General features: G+C 29.9%; 1 protein-coding gene across 1 annotated transcript in view; it reads left to right on the top strand.

The window, feature by feature from the left end:
- The window catches only part of LOC142329685 (uncharacterized), a 50,838-nt gene that overhangs the window by 25,420 nt on the left and 3,401 nt on the right, over positions 1-22,017 (top strand). The window contains exon 2 of the mRNA XM_075374383.1: positions 14,448-14,499. Coding sequence (XP_075230498.1) covers positions 14,458-14,499 — 42 coding nt within the window. The 5' untranslated portion in view covers positions 14,448-14,457. The remainder of the gene's footprint in view (positions 1-14,447; positions 14,500-22,017) is intronic.

Below are 22,017 nucleotides of genomic sequence, written 5' to 3'. Positions count from 1 at the left end.
GAATTAATATCAACATCACTCATTTTCACAATAGAAACATTAATATTATCAAATCTTGTGTATCTTATTTTACTTGCCATATAGAAATCTTAATCTGCTGTTGATTTTTTTATCGTTAGAAAGAGTATAAAAATGCAATATATGAGGCTCTTTCTTCTTGAGTTCATCAGTTTGTAAACCCCCCACCCGAGCCAGAACCGCAACTAAGCAAAAGCACAACTCCAAAGGGTGCCATCGCCTCAAACTGCCGCCTAGTCGAGAACTGACGATCCCCCAGACAGCCGGGACTCGATCTTTAATTAGTCACCGTGCCTTTAATGAGAGGTACTTCGTAAAGATCCCCCCCCCCCCATCGGGACTCCGATCTTGACGCCAGGCTTCAAATGAGAAACCGCAAAGGGATGCCCCATCGGGATTGCGGTCTTACTTTGCCCCCTCATCGAAGTCTGATCGAAACACTAAGGCATTCCCTGTCCAATCACCGGCGGCGGAACACCTAAGTGGCCCCTACCGGCCGTAACTGTCGTGCCCTCCACCTTGTCCAAAATTGGACGGCGTGGCTGTTCAGCAGCGAATCCAATGTCCGTAACTCTGATGTGAAGGTCCTCTCCCTGACCTCAACGCGCCGAGAGTATACCTTCTTTGCCCGGCGACACGGAGTCCTTTACAGTGCGAAGTAGTCCGCATATGTGCGGCCTGCCGTCTTTACCATCACTGCCACGGTTAGGGGCCCTGGCGGTTTCTTCACCGAGACCCTGCCTACTGCAATACCCATTGATGACATATCTAGTGCGCTAGATTTAAAATTATAAAGAATTTAAAAAAGAGATCTATTTATTAATAAACTTCAGATTATAGATGGTTTTTACTGTAGGCTACAAGTCGCGGTATATCTTGATGAGTTTTAAATATAATAACGGTAAAAAAATGTTTTTAATCTAGTTTATTACACAATAATTTTTCTGTTAATCTATAAAATATTATATTATTGCCATTATTATTAAGAAAAAAAAAAACACTAAAAACGAAGAAAACAACTTTTTCTATTTTTTTTAACCTAAAAATTTAAAAGGCATGACAAACAGAAAAAAATTCCAAAACTATGACTTATTATTTTTAATTTTCCTTCAATAGTTATAAAGTTTTTATCAACAACGGATTTCTGGCTATCAGCCATATTTTAAGAAATAATTACTTCAGTTTGAAATGGTTATTTTTAAAAATAAAAAAAAAGTTTAGTATATTCTATTTAATATGTGAATAAGCCAATTTCCATAGTATATTGATAACATATCAACCTTTCATCTAGAAAGTCCCAGGTTCTAATCTTAGTCGGTCATTTTATATACGTTACAAAATTTCTATTCTATATTCCTATGCACAATCTTCGTATTTATTGAATTAATTATTATCAAACAAAAAAATTAAGCTGAATGAAAAAATTTAATATTGTAATTAAAAATAACTTTTACTGATATAGTGAAGAAGTGATATTTAAAAAAAAGAAAGTACATATTTTAAATAACACTTACATTAACACCATCGTGATGGAAGGTACAGATTGCAATGATTACGTAATATACTACATCAGCCCTATTATAGAGAGGTACTGAGAAAAAACAATACTGACCTTTTTTTATGATTAATTCACATAAGCTCGAGATTAGTGCATGGAAATATGCCAACCTTCATGGTGGAGGTCGGCATATTACATAATCGATGCAAATATATTGTTTACTTCTTATTTATTTGTAAAAATAGTTTTATTATTTTAAAAATAAATCATTCCAGATTGATAGGTGGCTATTCCCTTGAAAAAAAAAAAAATTAAAAATCGGTGACCCAAAATTGGGTGAGAACAATAACAAATCTTTAGGTTTCAGATTATAAGTAGAATAATTTTTAGAATGTTTTAAATGAATTTAAAGTCAAGGTCAATAAAAAAAACCTTATTTAAAAAGAGCTAGTTTAAATTGTATAAAATAGCGGGGGGAAAAAAGGTTTTAAATGGGGAAAAATAAGTTCTCGGATTTTTAATTATCTTTTATTCTAATCTGTACACATTATAGTATAAATCACGTCACAAAATGGGTAGATATGCTATTTCAGGGATAAAAAATAAGTACCTCAGAATTTACTTGGAAAGAATAAGAAAAACCATGGTAAACCCTTGATCATAACAGCATTACAAAATACGCAATTAATTATAAAGAACTTCTTGTGCAGGACTGCGCAAGTCAACATAACCTCAAATTGAGGTTATGTTGATGTCTGATGTCGACCTCAAATTGAGCATAGCTTAAGTAAATGTATTTTCGTACTCCTCATATCTTAAAACATAAAGAGAATTGAAGTTCATTCCCAATCCTACCGGTGCGACCGAAAGTAATACAGTACTTTTCTTCAAAAAGTTTGTAAAAAAAGTCAATGTGATTAACATCCATATTAATTCATTTTATTTAATAACAGAATAAAATAATGTTAAAATAATCTTTATTTAATTATATGAAGATACTAATTATAAAAAATAACTAAAAAATAATTCACAATTTTGTAGGCATTAATGAAAATTATTTTGTACACCTTGAACGGATACCGAAAATTCTGTATTGTTTTAAAATTATTTAATTATTATTTTTTTTTAAATTCATCTACCGAGTAATATCATCTCTTTTGTTACAGAAAATATTGTAATTTGTTTTAAATAACTTGGTGAAAAGATTTCTTATTAATAATTGTAAGATTATTATGCAATTTAATGTAATTACGAAGCAAATTATTATTAACTTTTAACTTATCACCAAACTGTATTTCAATTCTAGCGTAAATTGTATGAACACGTTTATTAAAATAGTAGTAACTAAATAGTTCCTCTGGAAGAAAAGAAGAAAAATCATTGAATTTCTGATTCGGGAATATTTAGTCGTAAATTACTAGAGAACCTCACCAACACTCATTGATTTTTTATTTTTTTTAAGTATCATACTTGTTTCTTTTATACCAATTTAAAACTATTTCTATAAATAGTCATTTAATTCGATATATATATTTTTTTAATTGCCTATAAATATTAATTTTTTTTGTAATACGAGTACGTAGATTCAGTAAAACTTAAATTTATTACAATTATTTTGTTAATATTTTTATATGTATATATTATTTTATTAAATATATAAAAGTAATTTTCATACATAGTATTATAAGAGAATCCTATACATGTTTTTTTTTTTTTTTAATCAGCATTACATGTGATTGATATAATGATACATATAACTTTAATACAATGCATATATTTTTTTGTGTATCTATCAATTAATGAATGTGCTCATTACTAACGCCTAACTAATTTATTTTGAATTAGGATTTATTGTTTCAGAACTATTATGAGGAATACTAGTTATCAATTTGGTTATCATTTTCTTTAGTTATAAAATTCATTTACTTCGTTTTTTAATTTTACGCTTTAGGGCAAATGCGAACTTACGCTGCTGCGGCCACGGCCAGGAAAGCAGCTGGCCGCAAGCGGCCAATTTGTATTCAACTCATATGAACGAACGCCCACGAGGCCAGTGCGACCAACTGATCGCTGCGCTGCGACCATAGGTTTGTCGTTCTGGCCGCCACGACCAACCGAAATCTCGCAGCCGAAATTTGTATTAATTTTAATGGGACAACACTAAACGACCAGTATACGATCAGATTACGACGTGCTCAATTTTGTGTAAACGTATGCAAAATTGTATTAAATTGCAATTTTACGGCGTAAATTTAGCATATATTTTTCAAATTTGTTTTTTCTTTAGATTCTTTTTTTTTAAATATTGATATAATGTAGAAAATTGATTTTGATGCAGAAAAATTCATTGCTGAAGTTAAAGAAATATCAATTCTATGGGATATGTTTTCCGATGAATATTCCAATAAAAGTTTTTCTATGCACAGAAACAATGATATGTACCATCCTCTTATGTTGTCTGCAATTTTATTTAATAAATAATCAAAAAACTCTTGACCGACAAAATTCTAGTGAAATTGGAAAATTTTTTTTCATGTTGACTCAGATCACAATAAAAATTATAAAACATGCTTTTTGAAAAACGACTGCGTAAAATGGGATGTACCCAATACTTTTTTCTATGCCATTTCAAGCGATTATATAAATACAGAACTGCAGTTATCTCGGTCACATCCATCTTGTGATTGGACGCCGAGGTTCGGTCACCATCCTCGCGGCTGGCCGCTTGTTCCGCGGTGTGAAATACGGTCATGACCAGCCGTTGGCCGTGGCCGCATAGTGCGCGTTTGACCTTAAATTGATAACAAATAGTAGCAATATACGAAAATAAAATAACTGAAAGGCGTATCAAGGTACTGAGGGAATGTACTATGTTTAAGGGGATACGTTAATCTTATCAATTAGATAGGAAAATTTTAACACATTAGAGAGAGTATCCGCTGTAGTACTTATAACTTTTACAAGAATAAAATCAATTTATTCCTATAACAGCTCATTTTCCTATTAAAAGAAAGAAATATAAATTTAGAAAAAGATTGAAACTTACATCACAACAATCCCCTCCTTTACTACACACGAAATTATTTTGGAGTTTTGGTTTGGATTCCAAGTTGTTTTTTTAATTAGTAATTATTATTAATGTTCCTTTTTTAATTAAGTTTTACCCTTAAAATGATTAAACAGCCATATAGTGGATGTAACATTTAAAAAAAAAATCTTTTTATAATTCGTTTTTATTTGATGAAAGAGGTCGATCAAATTTTTAAATATATTACTTGCGTTACAAATTACTTAAAAATAAATGGTAAACAAAAAAAGGAAAAAAAATAAGTTAATGGAAAATAATTGGAATAATAAGCTTAGGATAAAGATAAACAAAATTTAAAAAAACGAATGATAAATGGACAAATTTTTAATGTCGTAAATTGTGTTAATTTTTAGCTGTATAATGTACATAATTGATGTGAATAAATAGAATTATTACAACAATAAACTCGAATTTACGTTTGTTTTATTTTTATAAAGATTCAACCGACGGAACTAGTCACGACTTTCATATCCTGGCTCACCGATTCACCAGTTTCCTTTGCATACACACAGTAGACACACCTTTGCCTTCACATAAATGGACACAGGCGCGAGCACACAAGCAAAACATCTATCAAAACCGGTTCTGCTTTGAATACAGAATGAAATGCGTTTCAGTGTTACGACATACTGATCTGTTTATAAACAAATATTTACGGTATTAATTCATATTTTATAAATACATACAGATTACATTTTTACTGCCTGTCCATTTCTTAGAATAATAATTATCCAATTCAATGCGATTACTATAGTAATTCCACTAATTTTAATCGTTTAATTCGTATGTAAATCGTATAATTTAAATGCTTATATTGTTTTTTATTACATAATAAATATTCCTAAATTATACAGTAGAATGATTCTTAGCATTAATGAAAATTATTGAAGCATTAATGAATAAAAATGTCACCATGGATATAAATGAAGAAGTAAATAGATTCCTTAACGTTATCCGGAAAAAGATTTCACCTCTTAAAATTTTTTATAACTGGTCAAAATTTGATAAGATAAGTCTAGGTGTAACTTTAATTCAAACATTACAGCTGTACAATAATTTTTCATTCTATCGGCTTATACTTGTAAAGGGTTTTCCTGTTTAGTCTCCGGGAATCACCATCAGATATTACTTCAGATGATGACTGAGGATGATATGTATGAGTGTAAGTGAAGTGTAATCTTGTACAGTCTCAGGTCGACCATTTCTGAGATGTGTGTTTAATTGAAACCCAACCAACAAAGAACACCGGTATCCGCGATCTAGTATTCAAATCCGTATAAAAGTAACTGCCCTTACTAGGATTTAAATGTTGGAATTCTCGACTTCGAAATCAGCTGATTTACGAAGACGCGTTCACCATTATACCAATCCGGTGGGTTTACTTGTCAAGCTTGAATTTTATTTATTATGCGTTTCAACCTACGTTCTTACAAGAGATTTTATTATATAGAACAGAAGAAAATTTTCCATCTTAAGGTCTCAGCATTTTATCGGCGTTATTAAGACTGTGAGAACTTAATCATTAGACAACCTGCTATTTTTCTGCCATTTTTACAATATGAAAAATATATTTAAAAAAATTAAATTGTCGAAAATTGACTGGTCACTCATTATTTTGTTTAATTAATTTTTGGATAACGATTTTTAGTCCTTTATTTCCATACCTTATTTTCTTTTTAGAGTTCTATTTATTGTAGTTTTGTTAGTTCGATTTATTTACTTTTTTGGCAGTCTTGTTTTTTTATTTTTATAATTGTTTTTATTATTTAATATTTTTAGTATCATCGTGAAAAATTCACGATTCGGAAACTTATGGATATAAAGTATTTAACGTATTGAGCCAAATGAGGAAACTGTAAACATTTCAATTTATTTATTTAATTGGCGTATACCAATCTAAACTTACAGATTTCTCAAGCGACTGAATTCCTCGAGAGACTTTTTGTCGTGCGGATTATATAGTAATTTTCTAGGACCCAAACAAATAATAGCTAAACTCTCCAATTTTCTCACGCTACTCAGTACTACGTAGGCCTGGCCCTTGGCAAAGATGTGAGTGATCAGATTACGACAATTCTATCTAGGGTAGTCCATTGTAGTTTATGCACCGTCACACTCCTGCACAATATTAGTGGTAGCATGCGCCACTCCACTATACCCTGTCCCCGTAAAGCATAAAATTTGACCATAGCGGGCTCGACCCTCAATCCGATGTCGACAGCATTACTTCTTATCGTACCGTTATCAATTTCCACGAAGACCGTTTGTGGGAGCTCGCAGGGCTCAAGCTGGTCTTGACTTAGCGCAGGCCACTCGAATTTTCTGAGAATATAAATTAATCTTTGTTCTGGTTTTCATCATGATTCTGTATTATACTAGAAAATTTTCCGTTTGAATTTTCGGAAAAAACATTTCCGAATAACCGTGATGTGAAATCGAGAGTGTACATGCTGCATGCAAAGTTAGCCTTCAACCTACTTACAAATACCCCGCTTGAATTTTTGGAAATCGGATAATTTTTTGCAGAGATATTATAAGAGTATCCCATTGCAACTCCCAAAACAGCGCCCCAGGAGCACCCCATTTGTTTGCATTCGATGGTGATGATTAGTCTATCCTCGTACGACGGACTCGAATCACCTCACCACTCCAGTCTCATAAAAAGTTCCCGCGAGAAGCCCATTATTATTAAAGAAACATTTTTTTAATTTATTTAATATTTTATTTTATTTAAAGTAAATAATTTCTATTATTTTTGCAATATTATTCATTTCATTGATTTGAGTCATTCAGTTCAAACCCAGCTGACATAGCGATAGAGGTTCACGGTTCACAGTTCACAGTTCATTAAAGTTTGTACTTCAACCGGCAAATCTCTAGTACATATATAGGAATGTGTTCATAGTCATAAATATATATAAATATTTATATAATATGTGACACTTCCGGTAACGTAAGAATTCCTATACAGGATCATAAATTTAAATCGTTCGGCCGTTGAGTTGCTACTGGGGAACAAACATACGTAACTACATACTCTAAATACATTACAATCCTTTTTGAGCAGTCGTGTAAAACGTAATACTATATCTGAGATCTACCATTCTTAATTTTGTTACTATCTGTACAAAGAAGGTATTGCAGGGACATTTTAGTTGGGCCTGTGGATGGCGTATATGAGAACACTTATTATTAAATATTATATAATTTTAAATTCCCGATATTCATTTTAAAACACTCCGTACTTACGAATTGGATATCAGATGAGAAATTAAAAAATCTTATCCACCGGAGCGAACGAAACGAATGATAAAAATTTGATAATTATATGAACAGATCCAATTATTTATGATATAATTGAATGAAATAAATGAATGAATGTTTGATTAAAAATAATACAGTATTAATAATATATTAAAAACTTATAGTTAAAACTAATTAAAGTAACATTTATAATTAATTCGCGTTTCTTTATCTTGAACATATTATTAATTAAAATTAATATCTTTGTTATATTTTCGATCTCTTTTCACAGGTATGCTACTTAATAATAATTCATTGCGTTATTTTTCAATACTCATTTATTAAAAGAATTTTAAAAATTGCAATGCTAAATTAAAAAAAGACAAAGGTAATTCATTGGGTTTTTCCATTACGGTTTACGATTACAGTAATGTAGTATTTTATTGTTTCCTTTTAAGACGTTAAATACAGTAAAATATTTATTCATATCTTATCAATAAAATTACTATACTAGACAGCCATCGGATCTCTTATCAAAACTTTTTAACAATTCCAAAATAAGGTTAAAATTTGTAGAACTCGGATCCAAATTAGTCAAAATTAAGCGGGAAAAATTGTAGAACCGGTTTTAGATAACTCAACTTTATCTTTGGGTTTTATTACTTTAAGCAGCCTTATTTTTGGGGAGAGAGGTATAATCTGTGTTTACAACTTGGGCTCTGAGTTTTATATATACACGAGTGGTCGGTAAGACGTTGTTTAAAATCTTTCTAGTCAGGTATATCATAGTCTGACTCATTAATAGTAGCCTAGGGTTTCTTATTCTTAATGTTGAAAGCGAGTCATGCACAGCTTAGCCTAGCCTAGAAAAAACCGGTTTTTTCTTTCTCTCTTTCTCCTTCTCTCGCTTCCTCTCACCTTTTATTCTATTACTTATTATTACTATTATTAATGCGTACACTGTATGAAAAAAGTGACCGAGCAAATTTTATGTTTAGTCTATTACATTGAAGCATTTCTTACTCCAGAAAAATTCCCTTGATTTATTTGACCGCTTGGTTTTTTCATTTGAATATTGTAATGTTGAGGATCGGAGTGTATTTCTACGGAACTATTTATAGGTTATAGTAAGTGTTACATTCCATATAGAGTAATGTTCTGAATAAAGTATGATCTCGTGTGTATAACGACCTACTCCCTTTGTATAAAACTAAAATTGTAAAAAAATAAAATACTCGTACTACTAAAATTAGAAAAAATAAACAACTTATCGTACATTGCTCCGTTTCCTTTTAATTCGTTCAAAAACATACCCGTCATACTGTCAAAGTAGGTAACGCTATCTGAATACGCCGAACAATATTTCTAATAATAGATACGCATATAAAGAAACGACAACGTTCCAACTTGCAACATTATAACGAACCACGCCTCTAATTTTCCTAGCTCAGATGTTTTCAACTTTAAATTGAGCACAACTTAGGAAAGAATCAACCAATCTTTATTAAATTATTAGATGCACAACTTCAGATGCACTACTATAGCATATCTAAATTTCACTGAAATTGATCGAATAGTTTTGGAGATTTTTGAGCAATAAAAGTTTATACATAGGCATATATATATATATATATATATATATATATATATATATATATATATATATACCCCATTATAACTGTCTAGTATTTTGGTATTCCTCATACCTCAAAATGTAAAGAAAATTCATTTTCACTCCTTAATCATAAACACCATGCGACGAAAAGTAATACCGTACTTTTCTTCAGAAAGTCGATAAGTATCGTAAGTGTCTGGAATTAGTTAACATAAACATTGGAAAAATACAAATTTGAAAAAATTAAATTTTTAGAAGAAATAATCAATGAAATGGGTTTAAAAAACAAATCATCCATAGAAGAACAGGGAAAATGAAAAAAGCGAACAGAATAACTAAACTTATCTACAAAAAAAAAGTTTTCATAAACGCAAAAATAAGATGTAATTATAACACAGTAATTAAATTCGAAAGTTTTAATTCATCGGGATGTTTAAACGTAAACAATAAATAAGAAACATAAAGATTAGAAAAAAAAATTAAATGGGTCTATTCTCAAACTGTGAGAATAAAAAATAATTTTTCACAAACAAAAAAAAAAATTCCGGTGAAGCGAATGAAGAAATATTTGAAAAAAAAAACTATACAGTAACATTACATAGCAATTATAACGCGGTACAAATCGAAAAAACTTCTGAAAATAAAAACATTAATTTAATTGAGTTTTACTTAAAAGAATTAAATCTCTTATTCATCGGAATCTACGTCGTCCAAGTCAGAAGTGCAACTAATTTTTACATTACCGTGAAAGTATGTAATTATATATATATAATTACATAAATTCCTCGTATAAAAATAACCAAAATAGACCTCGTGTGTGTGTGTGCTGGCGAACCCGATAGACGTTGTCCTGATGCGGCATTATTCTGTAATAAATGCACACACATAAATATATGTAACTTAATCAAGTTAAAATTAGCAGGAATGTGTTCTAAATTTCATTAAAATGACTATTAGTATGATATTATCAGTTTGTGATTGTTGTATTATTGTAATGGGTTTATTGATTAATTATGTGTAGTATGATTAATTTTTATTTTCACTAAATATTGAGATGTCCGATGAAAATTGAATTAAAAAATCGAAACGTCGTAAAATTAAGAATTAGTGTAATTAATAAATTTTCATCCACATTACTACTAATTTTCACTTAATATCATTCTAAAAAACTACCTCCTTCATATTTTTTTTTTTAAATTTAATAATTTTGATGTTTCATAACCATGTAACAGCTTAATTAATCAATTAATAAAAAAATTAAAGCACTGCAAAAAAGCAACGTAGTTAAAATTTTAGTAGAAATTTTTATCATTTTTCTCATTCTTTATTTTAACATCTATTTTACCAAATTTTAGATAATTGTAAATTAAAAATAATTTTAGAAAACTTTTTATAAAATTAATCAGCTAAAACATTATAAATTAAATTTTTTAAATATACTTTAAACTATATTATAAGTAACTTATATTTTAATTTTATAAATATTATAATTTATTTTACAAACTTAAATTTTATTTTCAAAGAGCCGTTCAATACTTCATAAGTTGCACAGAATCAAATGAGAACTGAAAATTTAAATTTGTAGGTTAAGTTGATTGTTATTGAATGCACGTGTATACATCATTAAATTTCATGAAAAATCATGTAAAATACTCACTTTAATACTGCACCTTACAAATTTGCACAATGTACATTTTTTAATTAAACTTTAAAACATTATTTCAATAAATAATAATATAATATAATATTCTGCATAAGCGCGCAATTCTAGCAGACTCGGCAATGCTTCGCTATTGCTAGATCTGAGTATACATACAGATTAAATGACAACAATTGAAAGTTTCATAAAACCTTAAAAAACTTAACATTAGCAATTAAACAAAATTTAACCTTTCACTTTATAAAAGTCAGAATGTAAATAAATCCAAATGGCAAAACAACAGCACTACCTATCGGATTTAATTCAAACTGTTCTCTAAATACAAATTTTAATGTAAGAACAACACTAAGCTACGACGCAAGTAACTGATATGCGAAAAAGCAACAAAATAAAAAAAAATTCCTAGAATCCGATCGCAGCACCAACTACCGGGTTTGACTGATAAACCAAAAATTAAAAAAAAACTTCTAAAACGCGATCGCAGCTCTGCCTACCGGACCCAATTGTGAACCTTAACCATCCCAAGATCAACAACACAAATAAATTTAAAAAACATTTTCACTTCAATACTGTACCTTACAAATTTGCACAATGTATATTTTTTAATTACACTTTAAAACGTTATTTCAATAAATAATAATATAATATTTCTCAATACGCTCACAATTCTAAACGCGATCAGTTGTGATTTTGTTTACATTGGCAACTGCCATACGGGCTCTTTGTGATTGGTCTGTGATTGGTTTGTGTTTGACAGCGACCATCTTGCATTGATCTGATTGGTTTTCCTTTGTATACATTTCCATCTGATTTATTAGCCTCTTATTTATTAAAAAACTGTTTTCTCGCGATTTTTTGTAACACAATAATAACACAAAATTACGAAATATTTTTCTCAATTTGATCGGAGCACCAACTGTCGGGACAAAGTAAAATTAATATAGAATGTTATTGAATATTCGATACTACGATGGTAGTGCAGTCTGCCGGAACCAATGTAAAACATTCCGAAATCAACAACTACTTATAAATAAAAAATTAATTAAAAAAAACATTTTCCAGTGGACCAAATTGTGAATCTAAATCATTCTCGAATCCCCTTGAACACACACACAAAATTTCATCAAAATCAGTCCAGCCGTTTAGGAGGAGTTCATTTTCATACACACGCACACAAGAAATATATATATATATACGAGGTCTATTCAGAAAATAATTGAACACTATTTTTTTATCATTATTATTAAATTTACAGATTATTGGTTCTTGTCCCCTTCAAAAGTACTCCCCTCCCCTATTCACACACTTTTCCCACTTCACCAACTAGTCCTGGATAGCTTCATTTGAAATGACCTTTAAGGTCCGTGACGAATTTGCTTTAATGTCAGCAATAGTATCAAAATGGTCCTTTCATCACTGATTTTAATTTCGGAAATAAGAAAAAATCGTAAGCAGCCAGGCGTGGTGAGTAGTAAGGCTGAGGGAGGATAGTCATCTGATTTTTAGCTCAAAACTGACGAATTGACAAAGCTGAGTGTGCGGGGCGGGCCCATTTTCGTGGTGAAGGAGCCATGAGTTGTCTCGCCACAACTCCGATCTCTCTTTGCGGATTTGTTTCACGTAACCGTTGTAAAACGTCTTGATAGTACGCACAGTTCATTGTTTCACTTTGAGGCCAGAATTTAAATGAACAATTCAAATAAAATCGAAAAAACAGAGAACATCAGTGTGACGTTGGATCGAGACTGACGTGCTTCTTGGAGCGTGGAGAGCCAATCCATTGTGATGATTGAAATTTTGTCTCAAAATCGTAACCGTAAAGCCAGCTTTCGTTTCCCGTTATGGTCCTTTGCATGAATGTTTCATCGTCATCGGTTTGTTCAAGAAGTTGCCACAAATGTCCACTCGATGTTCTTTCTATTGTTCTGTCATCAAACGAGGAACAAACTTTGGTGCAACACGATGCAAGTTAAATTTTTCAGTCAAAATGTCACGGCATGATCCAATTGAAATGCTAACCTCTTCTGCAAGTTCTCTGACAGTCAATCGGCCATTTGCACGCACCAGATCTTTGATTTTCTGAACGTGGGTGTCATCAGTTGAAGTCGAAGGCCTTCCTGATCGAATGTCATCTTCAGTTGACTTTTAAATCGTGAAAACCATTCGTATTGTTGCGAACGACCCTGAGCATCATTTCCGTAAGCTTGCTTCAAAAGTTGAAACATTACTGTGAAAGGTTTTTCCAGTTTCACGCTAAACCTAAACTTTACGTTGTATCGTTACAAACTCGAAAAATCGCAAGTTATAAAAATCAGTACCAACATTTAAACACGTTGTACTCAAATAACAATAACACGAAAACTAAACGAGAAGTCAACAATCCAAGAACATGTGGTTACAGATGTGGTTATGCGGAACATAATGCAGTCAATCGCAGGTCACCAAATATATCCGTTGGTGCGTAATTAAAAATGTTCGGTTATTTTCTGAACGACCTCGTATACTCGTATATATGGGTGTGTGTGTGTTCCTCATTTGAATTTATTTAATAGAATACAAAACATATTTTGAATTCATTAACGAATAGAATCGGTAAAAATTTAAAAAACCTCTAGCGCAGTTCTGCGCAACAAGCTCGACTTTTCGTTTCCGACGCCCTCACTATTTCGCAGTGAGAAACGCACTGATTTTCAAAGTACAACGCACAACATTGGTTCGATTAACGAATAGACCGTGCATACAAATACCAAATATAAATTCACTGCATAAGCGCGTACGAAAAATACACCAATACAAAGTCATTTGAGTAACCTCAAATTGAGGTTATGTTATCTGTTGGCGACCTTAAATTGAGCGTAACTCAAGAACGTCTCAACCAATTTTCACATGCTCATTTCAGAGACACTACTATATCTAAATTTCAGTGAAATTGATTCAGCAGTTTTGGAGATTTTTGAGCCACAATTTTAATACATTGTGGCTCAAATACATTGTTAATACAATTTTAATTCAGTGATTTCTATATATACATACCTTTATATACTGAATAAATATATGTTGAATCTTTTTCTTTTTGAGATATGAGAAGTACGAAAATACCATTCACTTACAATGTAATTTCCTTATTGATATATATATATATATATTATTTTTATAAATTTATTATAATATATAAAAAGTAAAGAAAATTCAGTTTCACCTCTCAATCTCAAATGTCGGTAAAAAAACTATATAAATATATTTTGAAGACACATTTATAAAAATAATTTTTTATTATTATTTATAATTGTACATTTAATTAAATAATTATTTTTTCTTGTTACAGACAAATCAAAATGGCAATAAGCAGATTAACTATTGTTAAATTAGCAGAACTGGTAAGTTTAATTTATTATTGTTTTAATTTAAGAAAACATAAATATTTAATACCAAAAACATTAAACAAACCTCTTAAAAACAATATTATTTTAGTAATGTTCTATATATAAGAATAGGAAAATTCAGTTCTTATATTATTTTTGTACCTGTACATAAAACATAAATTTATTTATTTATATCCTGCTTTAAATATGAAAACCTATATCAAATTAAATAAATATAACATTTTCAAACTAATGGCACAACCGTTTCAGTCGCTTTTGTGACCTTCGCGTCGTTAGTTTCTGTTGTGCTGTTTTTATTTGGTATCATTGCTAGCAGTTTGAATCGTTTCTCTTCATTTGGTATACCAAGCCTACGTCATTCTCGTGTACGATACTAAAATCTAATAGCACACCGCTCGGCTACACGGTCGACTGCAGATGTAAGTGCAAAAACTGATCTCCGAATTTATGATACTGGGGGTAGTTCCCCTCAGTGACATGAAGGTAACATTAAATCATTTTTTGTGTCAGCCTATTGAGGTTGGACTCAAAGGGAAAATAATGCTCCTTATCACTCTATAGTGCAAGACGGTGCATTTGAAAGATTCGGGAAGGGCTGTGGGCTGCTAATGGGAGAACAGTGCTAAATCTATTTCTGTGACCCACAGCGGTGTGCGAGTAAAGGGGAGTAACCTGGAACTTATCAAGATAACGAACGACTGAGGGTGCATACATCAGATTTGATACTTCTGGAGCTCACGACTTAACTTACTCAAGTAGTAAGTTAACTCGTAGTTTGATGAATGCGTTATTGGAATTGGGACAGAGCCTCATACGTTAGGTGCATGTTGTTTTTCATTTGTTCCCCATTATGTAATTACACGGAGAGCCTACGAGGCTATGCGTTACTGTAAATTTAATCCATCATTGAAGTGTGTCTGTATTATTTCGTAATGTTAAATTATTTAAGATTCATCTGTTAACATATTAATCATGTTCCGACGGGGTACGGGAAAAAGGCCTTAGTGAGCATGCGCATAAGAAGCTATTACTCGTTCGAAAAATATTAGTCACGAAACGCAGCGCTAACCGATTATCAGACTGTCAGCCATATAAAATCAAATCTGGGTGTACTGTAATTATCGTGTCTCCATTACTAGTGTTGTGTTTTGACGGTCACTGTTTGTATTTATGATTAATTTTAGAAATACGTCCCGGTAGTGTTTTTTCTTTTTGTTTTATAATTACGCAACATTTTAAGTTAGTTTTAATGAATATGATGGAAAAAGATTCTAATGTTGAAAACGAAGTAGAACAATTTTCAGGTCTGAAAAAGAATTAATGACTCACGTCTTAGATTGTTGCAAAGAGAAACAATTAAAAAAGCTGACGATTCCACTAACTACGACCGAACGAGCAGCAAAATACTATAGGGTCACGAAAAACTGTGACTGCTATAAAGAAAGAAATTCGTGCTAGTAAAGGTGAATAACCCCTGGGAACAAAGGGAAGCGTTCTCATTACTGTAAGGCAGACATCTATAATTTTGATCGGGACGTTATTAGAAATGTAATAGAAGTTATCTATGTACGATAAAACTTTCTCCCGACAATTTCAAAACTTCTTACGGTCTTAAAAAAGATAATCGGATTTAAATGGAAAAGAACCATTCTCCAGAAAATGTTAACCGAAATGAACTTTCAATGGAAGTCTTGTGCTGCAAAACGTAAGGTGTTAGTGGAAAGGCAAGACATAATTAACTTAAGTTGTACATATTTACAGAAAATTAGGGAAGTTAGAACGAAGCAAAGAAAAATATAATTTTTAGACGAAACTTGGGCTGATATAATTTCAGTTTTCAAAAATGTTGGCAAAGTAAAATTGTCTTGGGAAAACTTAAAACTACCGGAGCGTCAGACTAGTTATCGTTCACATCGGGTCTTCTGAGAGGTTTGTTAAAGTGTACAGAATAATATTTCAAGCAGGTTGTACATCTGGTGATTACCACGGGCAAATAAATATTACAAATTTCGAGACATGGATAAAAGAGAAAGTAATCCCAAATTTAATAAAGGAAGTGTTATCATTATTAAGTGTTAACGCGCCATACCATGTAAAGCAAGTAAATAAAGTACCGGTTAAGTCATCTTTAAAAGGAGAAATGATCAGCTACTTTAAGTAAAATGTAGTTCGTTGTGACGAGAAACTGAGGACAGTCATTTTCCTTTTTTCATTTTTTGAAGATATATTTAAGTAATGAAACGGTATTGCACGGTTAACAAAAAACCACTACAATAAGAAAATAAAATCATTTATGATTTATGCTATAATTATAAAGGAAATTATTAAGGGTCAAATTCATATGATACATAAGCTAAATTAATATAATTATGTACTGTATAACTTGCCTTGGAAGAATTTACATGTTCAACATTTTAAACAGGTTTTTTTTAATGTGTTATGATAAGCTAATTTTAAATTCTACAACAATTTGATGTTTAAATATTTATTTATAGTTATTGACTTTTAAGCAGTAAAACAAATTTATTGCTTTTTAAAAGTGGTTTTTCTTATTACCACCTATTAGTTACATATCTTTTGATAGTTTTAATTTTTTGTGCTAGTCTTATCAAATTTCCATTACCTCATGTAGATATATAAACACAGTTTTAATAAAAAGAGAAATGATAATATCAGTGTTTGTTTAATGTAATATTTATTGTATTAAACCAACCAAATTGAAAATTTAAAAAAATAATTTTATTGTTATTACTAAAATAATAAAAAAACTTAATAATTAAAGACAATATTATTTGGGATCGCATAAATATTTTTACATTATTCAACTGGCAATTTTTAAAATAATACTTTTTTTGGTAAATAAATAAAATATTTGATTCTAAATTTTATGATATTACAGATATCATTGATTTATTGTTAGGTATGTAATCTTTTGAATTGGGAAAACAACTTGTTTATTAAATAAAAACATGTTTCTTCTTGTAAGAACGAAAGAAACTATGTGGGTCAAGGGAATTTACTCTCCAATTTTTTTTTTATACTCAACATTCCTCTGTGTAAATTCCAAGGTTTCAAGTATACATTTCAGTTTTATATTTTAAGAAGACGAATATTTTTTTAATTTAAAACTTTTACAAACTACTACTATTATTGTTATTATTATTGACATATTCTTAATCAGATCTAAACTACGTGAGAAAATTTTTTTATTATAACAGCATGTATTTACCACACGCTATATACACTGAGAGATCTGAAGACCAAAATGCGTAAAAATAATTAACATAATTAAACAATTAATAAAAAAGAATTTTCAGATTTAATTAATTTCAAAATAAAATAAAAATATCTCATAAAATTATTACATGTAATTATTTATTTATAATTATAATTTAAATGATCGTCCTTTAAAGTATTATAATAAACAGACTCACAGAGATCAAATAAAATTGATAATGATGTAAAAACAATTAAACAACAATCAACAAAATTACTACAATAATTTGTTTAACATTGGCATCAAAACCCACAAAAATGAAAAATTAGTCCAGGTAAATCAACAGGATGCACCAGCTTAGAATTGAATAGGGTTCAGTATAAATCCTATCCAACCTAGGGTAACTAGGATAATCCTGTAACGTAGGGTTATAGTATGGAAGATATTACATAACTGACCATCATTTAAACCCTAAAAATTACAATTGATCAAGCTTTGAGTGAAGGTGATAAAGAAAAATGAAGTTTTTGTGTAAACATGTTAAACAAAATTGAGACTGAAGATAATTAGGTTAATAAAATTACATTCAGTGATGAAGCAACCTTCCATACCAGTGGTAAACTGAATCAACATAATGTTGGGGTATGGGGTGAGCAGAATCCACGTTACATCTTGGATGTTCAATTGAACATGTAAGGGACTCACAAAAGGTAAATGTTTTTTTGTATGTTGTCACAAAATTTACAGTCCTTCTTCTTTTACCGAGTAAACTGTAACTGGCAAATTGTACCTGGACATGCTTGAAAAATCTAATACCACAATTATTACAACAGGATATAGGCACAGAATTCATTTTCCAGCAAGATGTTGTGCCACCACACTATCATCGTGAAGTTGTCGTGTATCTCAATAGAAAAATGCTGATTTGGATTAGGCATAGTGGATCATGTTCCTGGTCACCACAATCAACTGATTTAACTCCAAAACTCTGTATGCAGTTATATTGAAGATAGTGTTTGTTCCTCAGCTTTCAGGAAATGTCAACGAGCTGTGCACCAGATAACACAAACCACCATAGATCAAGATATACTTCATAGGATTTGGCAGGAAAATGATTACAGATGATACATCTGCCGTATTAAAAATGGAAGCCATCTTGAACATTTATTTATAAATGAAACTTGAAGATATATAGTATGCAGTGTTGTATCAAACATTTCTTTAAGTTATTTACTTTTTTCATTATTAAAAGCTACTTTAGTATCACTGATTTACAAATATTTTGTGTATATATATATATATATATATATACATAAAATACAGAGTATTTTATATATATATATATATATATATATAAAAGGGGTAAAAGGGGTTTGGTCCATTTTTATTTTTTTATTTTATTGGATTATTAAAATCTTAAAGATGATCTGCATTATCCTGCTCATTTATTGTTCCAAAAAGAAGCTCAGTTGTAGGTAATTAAAAATTTTGTACAGACAAAGTGGTTATTCCACTGAACGTGCAAAGAAGTAAGTCTACACACTTTTTATGTTCTGAATATTCATCCTATTTTCATGAAGATCATCTTTACACATAATATTGTTTAGTTTAGTTCATAGTCAGCCTTATATAACAACCTAGCCCTAAATAGTAAAATTGTTACACTGTGAACATGTGCTAATTTTGCTATTATTCATTTCGTTTTTGGTTTCATTTGTAGTATTTTTTATTTTATATTGTCACTAATATGAGTAATGGTGAAACTGAGGTTAATGGTAAAAATACTCTACCTAAGAAGCTTAGTACTATGTCAGTTTAACTGATGTTAGTAAAAAGAATAAATTAGAAAGTATGAGTTTGGGGACAATTGCAGGTACAAACAAATTAAATAATTGGTATTCTTCCAGTTAAGGCAAAAACGACTTTTTAAGTGTTTTAATGAAACGAAGAGTAGTAAGAAGAAGAATTTTTTTATGTGAACTAATAAATGTTGTCATCGTCCAGTGAAGATGTAATCAGCAATGTAAAAATTATGCAAATTTTAGATACAAACTTTCATTATAAAGTAAGAATTAATATTGACAAAATAGTTAAAGAGAATGAAGTCAGCAAAAACACTATACAATTTTATCCATGAAATAACATGGAAAAATTGAATCTTGCAAAAACCGATTAAACTTTGTGGTACATTTCCTAAAGACAAATGAGGTAAACATAAAAATAGGCCACAGTCACTAAGAACAGTGATTATTTTTTCATGATGTTTCATATTTGTACCTTAATTTTATACTTTAATTTATTACTAATATATTATAATTTAATTATATTAATAATAACATTTTCAGTGCTATTAAAAATATATTTAAATTATTTTTTTCATTTCACAAAACCATGTTCCATTTATTATAATCTGTTTAAGGAGAAAAAGCTGTTGAGTTTACAATTTAACATCTTTTTTGTGTCAACGTAACAAAAATATTTTTATATTTTTCCATGTTAGATTTACATTGTAGTAAGGATTGTATTTTTAGAAAGCATTATTCATAAACAAGATACCATTAAATATATCTTAAAAAATTAATGTTTTACTAGTTATTATAGTATTATAAGAAAAAAGGTCTTAATTGACAAACTGTAACTTAAATCTCCTTTTTCCTCCTCTACACTTCTTATATTACCACAGACTAAATCAGCCAAGAAGTTTCATAAAATTATTATTATTATTTTAATTAGGCCAAGTAAGAAAGAATTATAAAGACAGAGATGATCGTTTCAAGGAAGATTAGAACAAAAAGTTAGCCGGTCTCTCTAAATTAGTTTCTATTATACAGAAAATCTCTTATAATTATACAAGTCAGCTAAATTGTTAACAATGCTGGTCTGAGATTACACAGATGTGGAAGAGATTAAACAAACATATGCATGCCCTTTGATCCCATAATCTTCAGTACATTCTAAATAACACTAAAAATAGATTATAAAATCTTAAGACACTGCATTACTGTAGAGACATATTATTAGTTTGTGTGAAACAACAGAAACTTGATTATTTCATCATTTGGGCATTACAATAATATCATTTATTTGAGTGTATATCCTAAAAGCAGAAATAATAATAGTAAGTTTTAATACAGATATTTTTATTTTAAATTTGGTAATTATTTCTTGACAACTTATTTATTTATTCTATATTAGCAACACTGGTTTTTATCAGCATATTATTTGCATTACAATATGTAAACAAAGCTGTAAAAGTTATCGAGTGATTGATTGGAATCACTCAAATTAATGTTTACAAATTCCATAATCAATCATACATATCACCCAAACATGTAATTCATTCATCTTGAAACAAAAACGATCCATTTTTATTATCGAAACATAAATATTACATGCTTTATCTCAATAAATATGACCTTTTATGTGTTCAGTTATCAATACTAAAACAATATGAAAATAAAACCTTTGATAAAATTGCAAACAAATTATTTTTTATTTAAAAGTGGTACTTTTGTTGCACTACTACAAGACTGCATGCATGTCTGTTTAGTAGTCTACCAAGTAGACTAATGATTTCTATTTGGTAACCAAGTTCTACATTTCAGACACCTGCAAAACACCAAGAATGGTGAAAGATAGCTGTTTACATATAAATATTTATGTTTTCACATTCCCTTCATGCATGTTCATCAAAACCTCACTCTCACTTGGCTTACCTGTAATAATGCTTTCTATTTTTTATTGTAATATATATGCTAAGCTTGATCTAGCCTTTCATTTTAGTTGATTTATTCTTGTTTTGTATATATGTATATATAAATAAAATAAAATTATATTCTTGGTTATACAATAGAAATTTCCGAGGTTAAAGGAATCCAATTCGATAAAAATTACAGCATTTTTTATTAATCACCAAATTATGTACTTATTATTCCCAGACACACACACATACACACATCACACCACACATGCAAAGAATTTTGAAAAGCTTTTACAATACTAGAATAACAGCTGCATTGGAATGACTTCATGCATTATTTTAGATATTGCATAATACATTACACACTATTGTATTTTAAAATGTAAAATAAGTTTTTTACAACGTAGGTTAAATATTAATTTTCTTTTTTTTATCATGCATACAAATGTACTTAAATAGTAAACAGTTTGAATGCCTATCATGCATGTTGTATATTAAGGCCTACATATATTAAGTTCATATGTATACAATATGTAATTTAAACTAATTATAACAATCTTTTTCTAACAATGATGTAATACAAGTTCATGAGTGT

The sequence above is a fragment of the Lycorma delicatula genome, chromosome 9, assembly GCF_047948215.1.
Source record: "Lycorma delicatula isolate Av1 chromosome 9, ASM4794821v1, whole genome shotgun sequence".
NCBI lineage: Eukaryota > Metazoa > Arthropoda > Insecta > Hemiptera > Fulgoridae > Lycorma > Lycorma delicatula.
This window is presented reverse-complemented; position numbering and strand designations above follow the sequence as displayed.